General features: G+C 31.4%; 1 protein-coding gene and 1 long non-coding RNA gene across 2 annotated transcripts; one reads left to right on the top strand and one right to left on the bottom strand.

The window, feature by feature from the left end:
* Positions 1-2877: 2877 nt before the first annotated feature.
* LOC139519478 (hydroxylysine kinase-like) lies at positions 2878-10331 on the bottom strand. The gene is made up of 6 exons (XM_071311587.1): positions 10220-10331; positions 8520-8861; positions 7741-7857; positions 6082-6212; positions 5060-5234; positions 2878-3460 (listed from the first exon to the last, which is right to left on the bottom strand). The coding sequence occupies exons 2-6, from the start codon at positions 8845-8847 to the stop codon at positions 2973-2975; spliced, it is 1239 nt and encodes a 412-aa protein (XP_071167688.1). The 5' UTR covers positions 8848-8861; positions 10220-10331; the 3' UTR covers positions 2878-2972.
* Positions 10332-13900: 3569 nt separating this feature from the next.
* LOC139518420 (uncharacterized) lies at positions 13901-19872 on the top strand. Its single transcript, XR_011663341.1, has 3 exons — positions 13901-13954; positions 17675-17813; positions 19820-19872. It is a non-coding gene; the product is annotated as an uncharacterized lncRNA (long non-coding RNA).
* Positions 19873-20944: the final 1072 nt, after the last annotated feature.

The raw sequence follows: 20944 nt of genomic DNA, 5'->3' as shown, positions 1-20944 counted from the left end.
TATCATGTTTATAATTTTTCTAACAATGACGTTCTACCTCCATAATCCTGAAAATGTCATGGCGGGTCACATATATGAAAAGGGGGAATCTGATGTCTCAGCTGCTCACCCCTACAGATAAGGTTAAGTCTGCATTATATTTTGACTTACATCTAGAGATAAAAAAAAAAAAAAAAGAGGGACGAAAGATACCAAAGGGACAGTCAAAATCAGAAATCTAAAACAAACTGACAACGCCATGGCTAAAAATGAAAAAGACAAACAGACAAACGATAGTACACATTAGTAAAATTGCGGGTGGGTTTGCAACAATACTTTACAACAAAAGAAATGGTTTCAGGCTCCCAATGTGGACTTTCCATTTCTTTGTATCAAATTCCATCAGCGGATATATTTCTAGTCGTCGTAACCACAGGCCCGTTCTCCTGTTCCACGAATGTGACCTACCGATCTAGATTTATCACCGGTTGTGTACTTACATGAGCAATACGACTGATACCTTATAGTAGCATGATCTACTAACCTTTCCGGGGCACCTGAGATCACCCCTGTTTTTTTTTGGTAGGGTTTGTCTTGCTTAATGTTAAGTTTTCTATGTCGTGTTTTTATACGACCGCAAAAATTGAAAATGTGTTGGTCGTATATTGGTATGACGTTGGCGTCGTCCGAAGACATTTGGTTTTCGCACTATTACTTTAGTAAAAGTTAATAGAAATCTATGAAATTTAAACACAAGGTTTATGACCATAAAAGGAAGGTCGGATTGATTTTTGGGAGTTTTGGTTCAAACAGATTAGGAATAAGGGGCAAAAAAGGTCCCAAATAAGCATTTTTCTTGGTTTTTGCCCAATAACTTTATTATAAGTAAACAAAAACTTATGAAATTTTAACATAAGGTTTATGCTCACAAAAGAAAGGTTGTGATTGATTTTGGGAGTTTTGGTCCCAACAGTTTAGGAATTAGGTGCAAAAAAAGGTCCCAAATAAGCATTTTTCTTGGTTTTTGCACAATAACTTTAGTAAAAGTGAATAGAACTCTATGAAATTTTTACACAAGGTTTATGACCACAAAAAGAGGGTTGGGGTTGAATTTGGGAGTATTGAACCCAACAGTTTAGGAATTAGGGGCCAAAAGTGTCCAAAATTAAACTTTGTTTGATTTCATCAAAAAATGAATTATTGGTTTTTTTTTTTGATATGCCAAATCTAACCGATAATCGATTTATCGGGCTATATTTGCGTGTTTCAGAAGTGTTTTCTTTGTTTCACCAGCACACAAAAGATGACTTGATAAGTTCGGGTCAAAGTTATTAACGTCGGTTCAAACATTATGACGTCGCTGATATGTCCGGGTCAAAGTTATTAATTGTCAACGTATTTGACGTCACAAAGACATGATACGGAATAATATTAAGAGCTGAACAGAGTGATATAGACAGTGGGACGACCGATAATGTTTTCAAATTGGTCTACATTAAGGTCCAAAGGGTCCAAAATTAAACTTAGTTTGATTTTAACAAAAATTGAATTTTTGGGGTTCTTTGATATGCTAAATCAAAACATGTACTTAGATTTTTGATTATGGTCCCAGTTTTCAAGTTGGTCCAAATCGGGGTCCAAAATTAAACTTTGTTTGATTTCAACAACAATTGAATATATTGGGTTCTTCAATATGCTGAATTTAACCATGTATTTAGATTTTTAATAATTAGGCCATGTTATCAAATTGGTCGACATTGAGGTTTAAAGGGTCTAAAATTGAACATTACTTGATTTCATCAAAAATTGAATTTTTGGGGTTCTATGATATGCTGAATCTAACCATGTATTTAGATTTTGGATATTGGACCATAATAGGTAAATGTCCAATCTAAAATTTTTAAGTTTTTAAGTTTAAGTTCTTAGACCACATGCATTCTTTGTCAGAAACCTATGTTGTGTCAACTATTTAATCACAATCCAAATTCAGAGCTGTATCAAGCTTAAATGTTGCGTCCATACTTGGGGAGCATCTGGATTTTTTATATTATAACTGTTGTTTGTCTTTGTCTTTTTTTGCCATGGCTTTGTTGACACTTATGAGTTTTTATGTCTCTTTGGTATTCTCTGCTTCTCCTTTACAAGGCATGCGTGTTTAAGGCTATGATTTAGAGCTTTTTCAATGATATAAAGATTTTTAAAAGTCATCTTGGGCCATAACGAATTGATTTTTTTTGTTGCTTTTGTTCCATATCATAAAGTAGCATCTAATAGTGTAATAAATAAAATTTGTAACGGAAAAAAAATGTCGTAACTACAATCCCGTTTCCTTTTCACGAATGTGACCAACTGTACTAGACTATTATTAAATCGGGATTGCGATCACATGAGCAACACGACGGCTGTAACATATGGAGCAGGATTTGTTTACCCTTCCGGAGCACTTGAGATCACCCCAGTTTTTTGTTGGGTTCGTATTGCTTAGTCCTTTGTTTTCTATGTTGTATTTTGTGTACTATTATTTGTCCGTTTGTATTTTTTCTTTTTTAACCATTGCGTTGTCAGTTTATTTTCGATCTATGAGTTTGGCTGTCTCTTTGGTATCTGTCGCATCTCATTTATAGGAACGATTTTATCGGGTAAAATCGCTCAACGAAATCAGCTGCCTGTAACTGACTATCCTAGTTTCACTTTTTTCCGCTGACATTCGTAGTACAAATGTAATCCTTGAACATGTTGAGCGCATGCGCAATCCATTTGCAACAAAGGTAAAATTGTAGGTTACATTAATACGGATTCAAGTGAGATTGAATTAATGACTTGAAGCAAATTATGCAACAGCGATGTCATTGAGTTTAGTTTGATAGCATTGAACCAAAGTAAGTGGTAAAAGAGAAATATCATTCTATTTTTATGTTGGAAACAAATAGAAAACACAGGTTCATGCTTGTCTAAATCGCAGCTAACCAAATTCAAGTTAAATGCTTTCATTACTATTTTTTAACCTTGTATAAATGATTCATGCCGTATTCTCTAAGGATTGTCTTCCATCGTTCATACAGTTCAGCTTTTGATGTGTTCCAGTATTTCCAAAGAAGAGGTTTATACCTTTCCATGTAAGATAATATGTATTTGTTACCAGGGTCCATTGTGAGAGTATACCCTGACATAACTACAACATTTGATATTCTACAACAGATTAATGTCCTCAGGATATCTATTTCTGAAGCTGTAAGTTTTCTTTCTGTTAGATATCCTGCTATGATGTGCCCTCCTGAATCTAGTGGGTCCATACATTTACACTCCGTAGACATGTGTGCTATCAAAATTGCTAAATCAGCTATTGTGTAACTGTTATTCATGTCCAAGAAGTCAATTATACCAATAACATCGCAATGTCGTGTTTCCTGTGGAACGCTGGATTGATCACAGCCCTCTTTGAGCAGAATGTTACTTTCATTAAGGTCACCGTGAATAAGTACTAAAAAACGACAAAATATATTTTAATTCAATGCAAAAAGTAAGTCCTTTGAGTTTTATTTATTCGTTCTTTCATTAATGTAACCTATATTGTCCGTTCTTTTTGCTCGCACATTGCTATCAGTATAATGGACTTTTAATGCGATTGGCATACAAGTGAGAGTTAAGCTACCTTTAAAAACCAGGTTTAATACATATAGAAATACCTGTGCCATATGTCAAGATTATAACAGTTCTCTATGCTTTTAAGTTTGAACTTTTGATATTATCTTTTTTACGATAATTTCCGTTTCGAATTTTCCTTGGCTATCAGTATTTTTTGTTATTTTTCTTTTTTCTAAATCTATACACTTCTGCAAGATCTGACAATTTCGACGTCAGGTGACATAGATGGTTAAATGACACATTTGGATAGTTAAAACAGGAAATCCCTGTTCATTTTTGGCTTCCGCATAACTTTGTGCGAACGTCTTTATAGTAATTATACGCGATTATTTCGTGCATGTACCTGTTTTTATAAATGTAAGATAAAAACCCATTTCGTTGTATTCTATAATGGTCATAAATAAACTGTTCACAAAACTTGAATATAAAAAAATACTTTTTTCTGTATCAGATATAGATAATTATAGATGTATTTGGCAAAACCTTTCAAAATGTTGAATAATCAATGTTGCTCAACTTCAAATTGTTTTAAGCTTTTTTTATCGTGTTTGATTTAACTGCATTTTTTTGTAGACGAAATGAGGGTCAAAATGGTAAGTCTGGTATTGATAATGAGTTCATCTAACATTTAGAGCTTTTATAGGAAAAATGATATTTTACTGAAGTATATATGATATACGCCAAATAATTAGAAATAATACATTCGATTAAGTATATTGTAACGTTTAGAGATAACCATAAAAACATGGAAATGCTATGCAATGGGCGTTAAGAAGATAAATTGATTTAAATATTTTTAAAGTTAACTGATTCTGGTCTATTTCTTTGATTTTCGATTGTTTTTTTTTTTTTTTTTTTTTTTTTTTATCAGAATGGAGAAGCAATAAAGTCTAGGGACGTTACAATACATTAAAAAGGTCCTTTTCCCTTTTTTTGGGGTACATTAATATCATCATCGTTACTGTTACGTGTCAATGTATGAAAGAAAAACTCTGATGGAGTTAATAGATGTTGGTTTTGAATTTTTGCCAGATATTCGGAATTCTCTGTTTTTATCTATGTTGTGCCTTTAAAAAAAACCCTGGTAACCACTACTATCTTTCCATAATTTCATATTTTGAAACAGAGTAGCGAATACCTAAAATCATTTTCGATTGTTTCTTTGTCAGAATGGAGAAGTTATAAAGTCTAGGGACGTTACAGTTCTTTTCCTATTTTTCGGGTACATTAATATCATCATCGTAACTGTTACGTGTCAATGTATGAAAGAAAAACTCTGATGGAGTTAATAGATGTTGGTTTTGAATTTTTGCCAGATATTCGGAATCCTCTGTTTTTATCTATGTTGTGCCTTAAAAACAACCTGGTAACCACTACTATCTTTCCATAATTTCATATTTTGAAACATAGTAGCGAATACTTAAAATCATTTTACCTTTCCTTAACTGACACAACACTGGTTTCACTTCTTCAATAAATTCTTTTATGATAACATTTACAAGTTGTGCATCTTTCTTGCTTTTCAAAGCAAACACGAAATCTAAAATTCGGGGACATTCTGCTAAATTCCATTGGAAATTTCTTTCTCTTAGAAAAGCATCATCAAAATCCTGAAAAATAAATAATTAAATTTACTTAAATAGCTTTAAATATTTTCATACATTATTTTTCTGTTATATGTCCATCCATTTCCCATTCTTTCCTGAAGTGCAGTTTTCAGTTTAATGAAGCATAAAAATAGATGCCATCTTCTTAACAAAGTAATATATATCAAATGAGGAGTTTTGTTTTTGTTAAATCGCATTGAAGAAATCATCAACAGCAATTGTAAAAGCAAAATTGTTAAGCAACAGAAGATCTACAAATAAGCCAACATGGTAAAATAATCAGTTTAACTCGTAAAAAACTTATTACTCTTGGCAATGTTTTACAATTTTTACAAAAACACATAATAGATAGAAACAGAAATAACAAAAATGTTAAGCAAAGAAGATTTACAAGTAAACATCATGACCTAACTTGTAAATTGACATCATAATTACAGGAGCTATTGTCTTTGAAAGATGCTTTTTCCATTTTATTTTGCAGAAACCATAAAAGATAGCGAAATTGTAAATGTGGATGATGTCCATAAATCAGATTTACCAGCAAATCAGCATACCCCGAATTGTCAACCGACTCATACATTAAGTTTATGTTTAGAGCTGTGTTTTACTATGCTATATTTCTGCTTTTTTTCTGGAAACACATCGTACATGTAGTTATATTTAGTATCGTACTTGTAGTTATATTTAGTATCGTACATGTACCGATAGTTATATTTAGTATCGTACATGTAGTCATATTTAGTATCGTACATGTAGTTATATTTAGTATCGTACATGTAGTTATATTTGGTATCGTACTTGTAGTTATATTTAGTATCGTACATGTAGTTATATTTAGTATCGTTCATACCTCTAGAGCAACTTGTAATCTACCAACAAACTTCCCTATGTTGAATAATGTTGCTGGAACATATGGCTTAGAAATAGCTATATCTCCTTCCATGTATTTCAACATATAGAAAATGTATGGGCCGTCAACTTCTATAAAACAATGTGGTTGTGAGAAATAAAAATATTTGTTGATCCTTTTTGTAATTTAATTCATAATGTATATCTTTGGTTTTGAAAACTTGGGGTTTTGCTTTTCGGATGAAGGTAGATCCGGAAAAGCGCATCGGATGCACCAACATTATTAAGTGTTCTATACCTTTTAACACGATACTAATATAAGAAAACGAATGTTTGAATACAAATAATGAACGGGTCTTGTAGCAGTACTTTGTTCTTATGTTGTGCTGAATCATCACTGTCCTAGATAAGGGGACGTTTGAGCGCTCACAAACATGTTTAATATTGCACAAAAGGGTGTGTAGATAACACATATCCCCCCCCCCCCCAAAATAAAAAGGGCATTAGCTGTGAGATTAAAAACATTATTTGTTTTTGTTCAATCATTGATGAAAAGAAAGTAGTGATTTAATAAGTCGCTTTTAGCAGTCAGTTTGGTTCAGTTTTATTAGAATGAAAAGATACATCGCTGATAAATTATTCACTTACAAGTGAATAATTCGACCTCATTAAATCGGTATTTTTGTGAGCTTAAATTAAATCCCTAGGCAAGAGATGGGTTACGTTTATTGAGAAAAGAATATTAAAAAGGAAGATGCGGTTTGATTGCCAATGAGACAACTTTCCACAAGTGACCACATGACACATAAATGAACAGCTATAGATCAACGTACGGCCTTCAACAATAAGCAAAGCCCATACCACATAGTAAGCTATAAAAGGCCCCGAAATGACAATGTAAAACAATTCAGACGAGAAAACTAACGGCCTAATTTATGTACAAAAAAAAATAACGAAAAACAAATACATAACACATAAACAAACGACAACCACTGAATTACAGGCTCCTGACTTCGGACAGACACATACATTCAGAATGTCACAGTGTTAGCGGAATACGAACCCTCCCCTAACCTGGGACAGTGGTATAACAGTACAACATCAGAACGAACTATAAAAATTAGTTGATAAAGGCTTAACTCATCAGATGGATAAAAATACAAATACTGTCAACATTTGAGGTAAAACAAGAGTAAACCATTTGATATGACTGGTTCGATTTACACAAACTCAATCTTATACAGGTAAAAACGATTATAAACATATTTTCAAATATTTTTGTTAACAATATAATATCAAACAGACATAGAAAAATTAAATTGCACGAGTTCGCTTTTTATTTACATTTTTATGTATGTTTATGTCGGGACATATGACCGTCGGTAGTCTTCGGAGGTCTCCTCGATAATTGATTAGATGAAATCTCAACCTAAGTAAATACACACGAAATGGTGATACATGTTCGTGTAAATTGAATATTAATTGTGTTAGGTTCTTTATAGATTAGATTTATGTTTTAGTATGCTTTAAATCAAATATGAGAATTTAAGTCAAATCGGTGAACAAGCTAAGACAGTTATTGCTCCTTTTAAACAAATACAATATTCTGTTACGATTTTTTATTACTTATTGTCTTTTATAAGGTTATATCTAAGGTTACCTTTAGATTCCTTAGTTACTCCTTGTAGTGACCACATTTTCCCTTCAACATTCTGTACAAATTCCTGCCCAGGAAATTTCTTCATCCGCAGATGTTTTAAGATTGCATGCTGTGCTTCTGTAATAATGAGAATTATTATACATCATATTTCGTATTGTTCAACTTTTATATCGTGTTTATTTGTCCCATGCAAAATATAATGACGTGGGGTGGGTTGGGTGGTTATGACCTTTATTTCCCATGAAGGTCTTGCACAGTCGGTGAATTGTGTTGTTCCTTTTTCTCTGTATTTTTGTTAAGGACGTCTTGTTCATCTACAATGATCGAGGCTATTATCAACACTGAGGTTGTGGTAATAAAACAAAATACGCATAACTATAATGATCATATATATATATTGGAATAAATAATTTAATAAACTAGAAAACGATTACAAAATCAATATGAAACCCTGTTATTTTGGAATGATAATTCCCGAAATGATACATTAACGAGTGTACAAAACGTTCATATTTATTTTAATACACAGACATGAATCGTTTTACATTTGTCATTTCGGTGTCTTTATAGCTGAAAGTAAAAGATTTATCAATTACCATTTAAAAATGTACAGTCCAATTAAAATAATTTACTTGCATCATATCTTGACTTACATCCAGGAATTGATGTTTGAAGGCGGTTGGTACAAAATTAAGACTATGTATTTTACAGCGTAGACCAGCAAGATGATAAAATATTAATGTATACACCTTAAATGTAAATGTTAATATTTTTATTACCTATCAAACCTGGTGTCTTGGAATCTTCCAAGTTCAGAACCTTCAGAACATAGCCTGTTTTGTTGAAATCTTTAATATAGGCATTTGTTATAACAGGGTCTACGGTGATATGATAGTTCCTGTCATTGAAACTATTTAATTCCTCAAATTTCAAAACATTCATACCATAAAACTTCAACGCAAAATCACTGATAAAATTGTTTGGAATTAATGGTCTATTTTGTTGGTTTGGTTTTAACAGTGTTTTGGATTTATCAGCGTCTAATTCATTAAGTTGGTCTTCAATGCTACTTTTGTTTTGACTTTGGCTTGGTGCTCCGTCCAACATTTTTGACTGAGAGTCTGCAAATCAATTGTAAGTATATGGCAATGAATTCTAAATAAATTCACAAGACAAAAGGAAAAATAGATGTGGAATATTTCTGTGTATGTAAAAATGAATTATATAAAAAATAGTAGAACTGTGAGATTTTGCCAACTAATGATACACCCACATTTAGTTTTAGTTATCAGAAAATTGAAGAGATATAAATCTAAAAACCCATTACTCGGAAAAGGATGTTCACGTAGAGCTAGATACAAAAAAATCAGGAAGCTAATGTTTGTATTTTATATGAAAAGCGTGTCAAAAATTTCATAAATGGGTTGTACGAGTTGGAATAATATTTAAGTATTCGATTAACCGGAAGTAAATCAGTTATGAATCTGAACCTACATCACATGGTATTGTATAATGCTATTAAGTCCGATGACAACTTTCAGAACTGTTCTATTTGTTTTTTCTTGAAAAAAATAGGATGAAAAAAATCATACGAGACCATAATATTTAGAAAATTCAAGTATCCGGTAAAGATGTTAAATGCTATTTGCCAGTGTTTCAAGATAATGCTCGTAACATATAAACAAAAATAAGGTAAAAGTGCGGATAACTTATTCTAACCGTAGATTTAGTTAGCAAAACCTGTCCAATTTTTTGGGTCTTTGATGCTCTTTATCTTCGTACTTTATAAGGCGATTTTACCTTTTTATTCGAGCGTCATTTAACATAAATGATGAGTCTGTTGTAGACAAAACACGGGACTGACGTTTAAGTTTTTAAGCCGGGTTTCTATTATTAATTTATCTTATTAGATATGTGTTTGTGTTTGTTTTTATTTTGTTTTTATTATTTCTAACTTCGGTGTTCACATTGAAAAAGGCTTTACCTTTTTTAATAATTTCTTAGAAGTGAACAATACTTTGTTTTTATAAGCTCCTGCATGTTATTTTAAAAAAAATGTTTTTTTATTTGTTTCATCAAAACACATGTTTGGCCCGATAATAATTATAAACAATATCACAAATGTTGGATGGTCGTAGAAACGAAAAAGTAGAAGAAAGAAGAAGATCGAATGAAATTAAATGTATTTTTAAAAACACAACAAAAGTTAACGAAAACTTGTCAGTCCATTCATCCCTATAAAGTATGTTTACTTTTCTCAATATACCGTATATCGTGTGTGAATTCAGCCTTTATATGATATATTATTATTATATTCAATCAATTAAATTCATTTCAATAAAAGTAATCGTGTAAAGTTGTGTATCTTTGCTAAAAAATCACTTTATTCGTGTTGATGAAAAAATTTGGAAAGTTTAGAAATATAATATATATTGTAAATTTAAAGTGATATGAAATTCTAAAAAATACACATTCTTACCTGTACTATTAAAATACTATTAAGATACTATTTTATTTTTTTCCACTGTCAGACCTGTTCTTTGTTGATTAGTAGGACGGAACCGTTTTACGTCATAATTTTATGACTTGTAGTAAATGACTTTTAAAATGGAATATCGTTTCACTTTAAAACCAAATAAACTAACGACCAGCATGCATACATACACCGAAATGAGAAAAAAAACATTAAAAATATACCACATCTTCTTATCTTTATATAAAAGGATATCATTGAAAATCTAATTATGCTCAAGTCACACAGTATCTCTTAACAGCAAGGTATTATGATATCTCAAAATGAAATATCCAACCTTGTTATAAGTGTGTGTTGGTAGAAACTAATAGACATTTGTAGTTCACTATAATGATACATAGTGGTTTAAGTATGAATTTATTTCCCTATTTCATTTACGTTAAAAAAAACATTTTATTTTAACTTTGATTCTATAAAATTGAAGCATACAATTGTGTAATGGGTGCGAAAAATCGTTATATTTCCATCCCACTGAGAGTAGGCTTTAGGGCTATGTACAGTGTCCCCGTCTCAGCGCGCATTATCCGTTGCCTAGTATTAATTCAAAACATTGCCGGTCTTTGTGAACTTTTAACATAAATATCGTATGGATTCAATATCATCGGACACCTTTGACAAAAACAAAAACAAAAAACTGTTTCTAGTTTTATTAACTATCATGGTTATTTCTTGGGGAACTTTGTCAGTTAATTATTCAAAATCGTGCATTTTTCTCTGTCCCTCTTCCAATAAAATAAATTAGATTACAATATATAAATAAAAACACATCAACAATAAAGCCTTCTGGAATGGACTGATTATGCTTTGTGCTTTTTTTATTCCATGTTTTATTAACAAATTCAGCAGTTTACTAATTTCGCGAACTTTTTATGACCGAACATTAACCGAAGCATTAAAACTTTTGATCTTGATAGTGCCAAATCAAAATTTATATTTTAAAACATTTTTTTACTCTGTATATGGGTCATTTTCAAAAAATGTCGAATTTTGAAATTGAAAATTTATTAAAAGTTACTTATTCAAACAACCCACTACATAAGCAAATCAAAACAACAGTACTTTAAGAACAACATATTAAAAGATGCAATCTTAATGATGTCATACAAGAATATCTTGAAACATTTTTTGATCGGTGGTACAATATTTTGTCTATCCTGTTATCATTTTCAAAAGAAATTTTGGGTTATTAAGAAAAGGTTTAGATAAAATGTTAAGCTTGTTTTACGTTACCAATTAGATGGCTTTCAAGAGAATAAACTTCTATATATATTCATTCTGTAAAATAATAGATTATTTGCCAATTTTCTAGGTTGTACTGAAAAATGGCTCTAAAAATTGGTTTTCAAAGGTTGTAAAAATTACCACCAGTAATGCAAGTCTAAGATAGCAATTTAAATTGTTCGGCCTTTTTTCACCCTTTCAAATAAACCCAACATCAAGTAAATCCCTCATAAGTTAATTTACTTTTCTCTTTATTTCGTTGGTAACAGGAACGTACGTTTCTGATATATCACTATATAAAAGTCTATCCTGTTACCTTTTTGTCTATCCTGTTACCGATATCAGTATTGCACCTGCATATGCTTAATTGGGAAGATTAAGACGTTATAACCTTAAGATGAGTTCAAACAATGAAATATTTCATTCGTTTTCCACCTACATGTTAAGATGAAAAATTTAACGACGTTTTTGTCTATAATTGTCTATCTTGTTACTGTAACCATAGCAATCATAGTAACAGGATAGACATAACAGGATAGACAAATTTCTTCGTTTTTGATTGCTGTTGTGAAATAACTACTCCCTTTGGTGAAGTGATTATGGTTTTCTATTGTGAATTTGGTTTCCAACACGTTATTGCACTTTTTACAACCACACTGTTAGTGTAATTAATCAAAATGGTTGGTAACAGCATAGACATGAAAAAAAGTACGCTCTATTTTTTTCACTAAATGTCTTGAAATTTCTTTTCTCTACACTGTCGTTCAAGAGGCATTTTGGAAATCAACGCAGACTGATTCAATATTCATAGGGAGAATAATTTAACGACTGATTTAAGTAGCGGTAACAGGATAGACATGAACCTCCTGTACGCTGATTGAATTTAGTTTGTAGATAATCTGTTAGATACAATGATAAAGAAGCTACGATTTTTCGTTAGAATTATAATTAACGTTCTTAAAAAGTCCCTTTTGCAGATATCAAGGCGATCAGAAAATCGGAAAAAAATCATTTGAAATGTGTTTTTCTGACAATGTACGCACACAAATACCCCCAAAATCGGACTTAAATACAGTTTCATCTTATCAAAATAGATGTAAGATGTGTTTATTATTAATGTTTTGAATCACAAATCCGACAAGCTTTCATTTAAACCATTACAACTGAAATTTCCATTAGAAATAAAAATTTTAGCATGGGTGTACTGAAAATTCGACATTTTTTGAAAATGACCCATCTAACAAAAAAAAAAAAAATCCAAAAGAGATAAGAAAAAAAGAGACACAAGTTAAGGTAAACAAATGGAGTTATTCCTCTTTGTACTGTTTCTCTTCCCTGAAAAATTAAGTTTTCTTCTTTTTTTTAATTATTAACAGGTACGTAAATAAACAACACCAATACCAGTATTCAATTAATTCTGTGTAATTGTGTGTGTTATTCAAGAAATAGAGTTAATTAATCGTCTATACAGATTTCTAGACTTTTCTCACGAAGATATATCAGAGAAAATGTATCTGGATACTATACACCGGCCAGCCTTTTCAATAGATCATTTTTAATATCAAGAAATGCATACCTTATTACCACAAGCACTTCTAGTGCTTCTGTTTATATGGATAGTCGACCTTTCCGTAGATAGAAACATTTGCCTACAGGTGCTTATCATCCATCATTTGACATAAAAAAAAAAGGCCTCGCTTAAAATATGCCGCTACTTATGATAGAGAGCAAACACTCTATAATGTAATTTGGCTTTTTATAGATATTAAACGTTTGTTTCCGGATAATTTTGATATAATCAACAACCTTTTCAGATCGTATCATACATTTAATATAAATTAGCATAGAATATGAAATAATGATCATGTTCTATGATTTTAAATTACGGTCTGTAACGGTTCATAGTCTTTTCGGTATATTAGTGTAATCTCCAGTATACTCACATATTTATTTATTGTCATATAAACTCTGAACAATAAGTTTGTGACAAATAATATAAACATACACAAAATACACTTAACAAACAAAACCATAAAAACAAAAAAAGCACAAAACAATCTATATATCTATATGATATATAAATATATTTTATAAATAAATCAGGCAAGAGTCCCCTGTCCTCAGTTCTAATGCCTGTTTAAAATATGACCCTAAGCTTTCTACTTCTTTTGCAGTTGATGTGCAAAGAAGATATTTATTTTTTTCTTTTCCTTAATTGCCAGGACATAAAATCTGGCATATGTTGAGGTATATAATATACAAGGTTACTGATATTGTAACCCGGACTGTAACCTCGTATTTGTGCGCATGCGCGACCGGAACTGGGCGGATCCGGTAATTTCTACTTTCATTTTATGAAAAAAATCTTCTATGTGGAGATAGATTTGTGTTAGGACTTAAACTTGAAACCTGGTGAAAATGTAACAAATCTTGTAAAACGAGAGTGGTTTGATGTTGATGGTAATTTTTCATACACCTTATCAGGGGCAAATCCAGCCATTTAAAAAAAGGGGGGGTCCAACTATATATATCCCCATTCCAATGCATTGATCGTAAAAAAAAAAGGGGGGATCCAACCCCCCTGAACCCTCCCTTGGATCCGCCACTGCACCTTATCACTATGTGTCCGCCATTACTGGATATCACACAGGTTGTAGTAAAATTTTGAAGTAAAAAAAAATATCTGAGGTCACAAAAGAAAAATTATTGTCATGATTGTTGTATTCGTCAAAAGTTCTATGCAGTCGGGTCAGCCGGGGTTACCAATAATTAAGGTGTATTCAATATGATAGATAATTGCTATATATCTAGGACCTCACTTGATTTATCTCTTATATCACTTTATGGTATTGGTCCAGGGTGATGCGGCATGTGATACAGATTTTGCCATGTTTTATACGCTTTATCATATATTTCACCAGACTTTATATATCTGTCACCATACTTTATATATCTGTCACCACGCTTTATATATCTGTCACCAGACTTTATATATCTGTCACTCCACTTTATATATCTGTCACCACACTTTTTATATCTGTCACCACACTTTATATATTTGTCACCACACTTTATATATCTGTCACCACACTTTTTATATCTGTCACCAAACTTTATATATTTGTCACCACACTTTATATATCTGTCACCGGACTTTATATATCTGTCACCGGACTTTATATATCTGTCACCAGACTCTGTCACCACACTTTATTTATCTGTCACCACATTTTGTATATCTGTCACCACACTTTGTATATCTATCACCACACTTTATATATCTGTCATTACACTTGACATATCTGTCATTACACTTGACATATCCATCACCACACTTTATACATCTATCACTACTTTATATATCTGTCACCAGACTTTATATATCTATCACCACACTTTATATATCTATCACCATACTTTATATATCTGTCACCACACTTTATATATCTATCACCACACTTTATATATGCGTCACTAGACTTTATATATCTATCACTATACTTTATATATCTGTCACCACACTTTATATATCTGTCACCATACTTTATATATCTGTCATCACACTTTATATATCTATCATTATACTTAACATATCCATCACCACACTTTATATATCCATCATGTCACTATATATCTATCACCCCACTTTATATATCTGTCACCACACCTTATATATCTGTCACCACACTTTATATATCTATCACTACTTTATTTATCTGTCACTAGACTTTATATATCAATCACCTCACTATATATATCCATCACCACACTTAATATATCCATCACCTCACTACATGTATATCTATCACCTCACTTTATATATCTATCGCTACTTTATATATCTATCACCACACTTTATATATATGTCACCATACTTTTAATATCTGTCACTACACTTAACATATCCATGATCACACTTTATATATCACTCACCTCACTAGATCTATATTTATCTACTCAATTTATATATCTGTCACAACACTCTATATATCTGTCACCATACTTTATATATCTATCACCACACTTTATATATCTGTCACCACACTAAACATATCCATCATCACACTTTATATATCAATCACCTCACAATATATATATATCACACCACTTTATATATCTATCACTACACTCTATATATCTGTCACCACACTTAACATATCCATCATCACACTTTATATATCAATCACCTCACAATATATATCTATCACCACACTTTATATATCTGTCACCACACTTAACATATCCATCATCACACTTTATATATCAATCACCTCACAATATATATCTGTCACCAGCATTTATATATCTATCCCCACACTTTATGTATCTGTCACCACACCTTACATATCTGTCACCAGACTTTATATATCTATCCCCACACTTTATTTATCTGTTACCACACTTTATATATCTATCACCACACTTTATTTATCTGTTACCACACTTTATATATCTGAACACACTTTATATATGTGTCACAATATTTTATATATGTCACCACACTTTATATATCTGTCACCAGACTTTATATATCTATCACCACACTTCATATATTTGTCACCATACTTTATCTGTCACTACACTTAACATAACCATGATCACACTTTATATATCAATCACCTCACTATATATATCCATCACCACACTTTATGTATCCATAACCTCACTATATATTTATCTATCACCTCACTCTATATATCTATCACTACTTTATAAATCTATCACCACACTTTATATATATGTCACCATACTTTTAATATCTGTCACTACACTTAACATATCCATGATCACACTATATATCACTCACCTCACTATATCTATATCTATCTAATCACTTTATATATCTGTCACAACACTCTATATACCTGTCACTTGACTTTATATATCCAGCACCACACTTAATATATCTGTCACCACACTTAACATATCCATCACCAAACTTTATATATCAATCACCTCACTATATATATCTATCACTACACTCTATATATCTGTCACCAGACTTTATATAACTATCCCCACACTTTACATATCTGTCACCACACTTTATATATCTATCACCACACTTTATGTTTCTGTCACCACACCTTAAATATCTGTCACCAGACTTTATATATTTATCACCACACTGTATTTATCTGTTACCACACTTTATATATCTATCACCAAACTTTATAAATGTGTCACCATACTGTATATATATGTCACCACACTTTATATATCTGTCACCACACTTCATAAATCTTTCACCACACTTTTTATATCTGTCACCACACATTATATATACATCACCACACCTTATACACATCACCACACTTTAAATATCTATCACCTCACTTTATATATCTATCACCACACTTCATAAACCAATCACCTCACTTTATATTTATCTGTCAGTAAACTTTATACATCTATCACCACACTGCTCATTTATCACTACACTGTTCATCTGTCACTACACATTATATATCCATCACTACACTTTATATATTCATCATGTCACTATATATATCTATCACCTCACTTTATACATATATCACCACACTGTGTATCTGTCACTACAATTTGTATATCTATCATCTCACTTTATATATCTTTCACCTTAATTTATATATTTATCTCCTCATTTTATATATGTATGACATCCCTGAAAATATTTTATTGACCTCACTGTTGATATTTTTTCACCATATTTTATATATGTGTCCCCTCCACATATGTATCTTTTAACTAACTGCACTGTTTAAATCAATCACAACACCATTGATATATATGTCACCACACAGTATATATATATATATATATCATCCTTTTGTTTATATATCATCACACTGTATATATCTTAATACTATTCTGTGTATTCTTTACCTCACTGTATATACACATAACCCAACTATAACTAAGTCCACACTTATCACCAATCTATATCTATTTATCACCATCTTATCATATTTATAGTAACACAATGATTATATCTATCATCATTCTGTATCTATTTTTCACCAGATTGTATACTATAACTTGTTGTATCTTCTATAAGTGAGAGAAATATACTGGTCATTGTATAATTTACAGTGGAAGGAGATATGCAATGTCCACTGAGATATGTTTGTATAAGCTTGTATACTTATCATGTAGCAATTCTCAAATTCATTATTTATATTTTTGTTCTTCTTACAGAAATACCAAACAACATTTTGCAAGGATTTAGAGGTCATTGGTGAAAATGGAAGAAAGGACATGGATACATCTAATTTTAAATGAAATAACAAGAATAGTTAAATGATTTACAACCAAGCAGCACTCAGCAATAGTGATGGTAAAGTATTTTTAGAAAATGATACTCGAAAAAAATATATATAGTGTGGTGTTTTATATGTTCCTCCATTGCTGCAGTCGCTGTATTCATCACCACACTCTCCATATATATCCCAACAGTCTCAATAGGTACCCCCATACTATGATTATCTATCACTACAGTCTCAATAGGTATCCCAATACTATGATTATCTATCACTACAGTCTCAATAGCTATCCCCATTTTATGATTATCTATCACTACAGTCTCAATAGGTATCCCCATTCTATGATTATCTATCACTACAGTCTCAATAGCTATCCCCATACTATGATTATCTATCACTACAGTCTCAAAAGCTATCCCTATTCTATGATTATCTATCACTACAGTCTCAATAGCTATCCCCATAATATGATTATCTATCACTACACTCTCCATGCCAATGCCAACAGACATTATGTATATATCATAATAGTATCATAATAGTCTCTGTGTATATCTCAGGATAATACAAAAGCTACCCCCTTACTTTATTTACCAATCACCTCTCTTTATATATCAATAACCACACTCTGTATATATATCCCCATACTCTCTATATATATCCTTATACTCTCTATATCTACCCCAAAAGTCTCTCTGTATATCTCCACATAATAAACAGCTATCACCTTACTTCATTTATCAATCACCTCACTTTATGTATCAATCACCACACTCTCTATATATATATCCCCAACACTCTATATCTGCCCCAAAAGTCTCTCTGTATATCTCCACACAATAAACACCTATCATCTTACTTTATTTATCAATCACCTCACTTTATATATCAATCACCACACACACACACTCTATATATCTATCCTCACTCCCTTTATCTACCCCAAAAGTCTATCTGTATATCTTCACATAATAAACACCTATCACCTCACTTTATTTATCAATCTTTATATATCAATCACCAAACTTTCTATATATATCCCCACAGTCTCTATGTTTATGACCACATCATAAACACCTATCACCTCACTTTATTTATCAATCACCACACACTCTCTTTATCTATCCCCACAATCTCTATGTTTATGACCAAATAACAAACACCAATCACTTTACTTTATTTATCCATCACCTCACTTTATATATCAATCACCACACACTTTCTATATCTATCCCCATACTTTGGATATCTATCCCCACAGTCTCTATATTTATGACCACATTATAAACACCTATCACCTTTCTTTATTTATCCATCACCTCAATTTATTTAACGATCACCACACACTCTCTATATATATCCCCACAGTTTTTATGTTTATGACCACATCATAAACACCTATCACCTTACTTTTTTTTCTCTCAATTACCTCACTTTATATATAAATCACCACACACTCTCTATATCTATCCCCTTACTCTCAATATCTATCCCCATAGTCTCAATATCTATCCCCATAGTCTCAATATCTATCCCCATAGTCTCTATGTTTATGACCACATCATAAACACCTATCACCTTACTTTTTTTAGCAATCACCTCACTTTATATATCAATCACCACACACTATCTATATATATGCACATACTCTCGATATCTATCACCTTACTTTACATACCTTTCACCTCACTTTATATATCAATCACCACATTCTCTATATCTATCACAATACTCTCTATATCTAGCCCAAAATTCTCTATGTATATCTGCACACAATATACCCTATCATCTTACTAAAATACCAATCACCTCACTTTGTAAATGAATTACTCATTTTATATGTATCACCTCACTCAAAATATCTATCAGCTCACTGTTTATATTTTCACCTCAATATATACATTATGTTTTTCACACCACTGGGTAAATCTCTCAAAGCCCTATTTATTCCAACTTGAAAGTGGATATGAGTATGATAATAGTCCACGTTTCTGTGCAGAAATCTGTTTATGTTAATTTAGATTTTAAACTTAAAATGACTCAATGTGTCACCTATCATTGTTATTTTTTTTTTCTTCAGAAAAGTGAAACAAGATTTTTGATAGATAGAAAATAGAAGAAAAGGAAAAGGTAATCTTCATTGAAATTAAAAGTATTATACATATGTATGTAAAGAGATAATTAGCAATTAAACAATCCTGGTTGAAATAAAATAATTTAGAAGAAATGTTTTTAAAGTGTAACCGCTCCAAGATGTCATGCAATATTTTATGTTAATATCATGTCAGGTATCTTTTCAATAAAAGTAGCAAATATGGTATACTAACTGTCGGTCAATGATTCTAACATTCAAAATGAGTAAACCTTATATATATATTGTTTCAGTGTTATTGTACCTATATCATTGTCTACATAATACATCTGCTGGCACACACATAATGTATATACCACCACATATTATGTATCTACTGCCACACATAATATAATTATGGCCACATATAATATATCTACCGCCACACATAATCAATCAATACACTGTGTATATCTATCACCACACTATGTTTGTCTTTCACCGCACTATTGTCCATCACCACACTATTTTTGTCTATCACCACACTATCTTTGTCTATCACCACACTATCTTTGTCTATCACCACACTACGTTTGTCTATCACCACACTATGTTTGTCTATCACCACACTATGTTTGTCTATCACCACACTATTGTCTATCACCACACTATCTTTGTCTATCACCACACTATCTTTTTCCATCACCACACTACGTTTGTCTATCACCACACTATGTTTGTCTATCACCACATTTTATATTTTAATCATCACAGTTGTAAAGCAAAGAAAAGTAATTACCCAAGTAAAAAATGATTTGAACTTTTCATTTAAATGATTGGTCTCACAAATGAATTGTATTTCTACAAGTTTTACATTTTGATACTATCTTGGGATTCTGCCATTGCAATGATGAAACACTCCTACTTGTCCTTAGATGGAAAACAAATAACAACTGTTTGGGGCTTTTAAATTTTGTATTGTTTTGGAATAATTATTTATTCAACTGAACCATATTGTTATGTTTTACGTTAAACAAGATTTAGTGCCTGCCACACAATTAAGAAAGAATCAGAGGCAAGAATGTGTACAGAACAGAGGAGACTATTTTTACTGCACTTAGATTTGTGTTTTAG

The sequence above is a fragment of the Mytilus edulis genome, chromosome 4 (genome assembly GCF_963676685.1).
Source record: "Mytilus edulis chromosome 4, xbMytEdul2.2, whole genome shotgun sequence".
NCBI classification, from domain to species: Eukaryota; Metazoa; Mollusca; class Bivalvia; order Mytilida; family Mytilidae; genus Mytilus; species Mytilus edulis.
The sequence above is the reverse complement of the archived record's forward strand: the minus strand, read 5'-3'. Positions and strand labels throughout refer to the sequence as shown.

Excerpts from the sequence above, each read along its gene's own strand:
- LOC139519478 (XM_071311587.1), bottom strand. The coding sequence starts at position 8,847 with ATGTTGGACGGAGCACCAAGCCAAAGTCAAAACAAAAGTAGCATTGAA. Across the intron at positions 7,858-8,519 it reads CAAGACACCAGGTTTGATAG|AAGCACAGCATGCAATCTTA; the intron begins GTAATAAAAATA and ends TCATTATTACAG. Across the intron at positions 5,235-6,081 it reads GATTACAAGTTGCTCTAGAG|GATTTTGATGATGCTTTTCT; the intron begins GTATGAACGATA and ends TTTATTTTTCAG.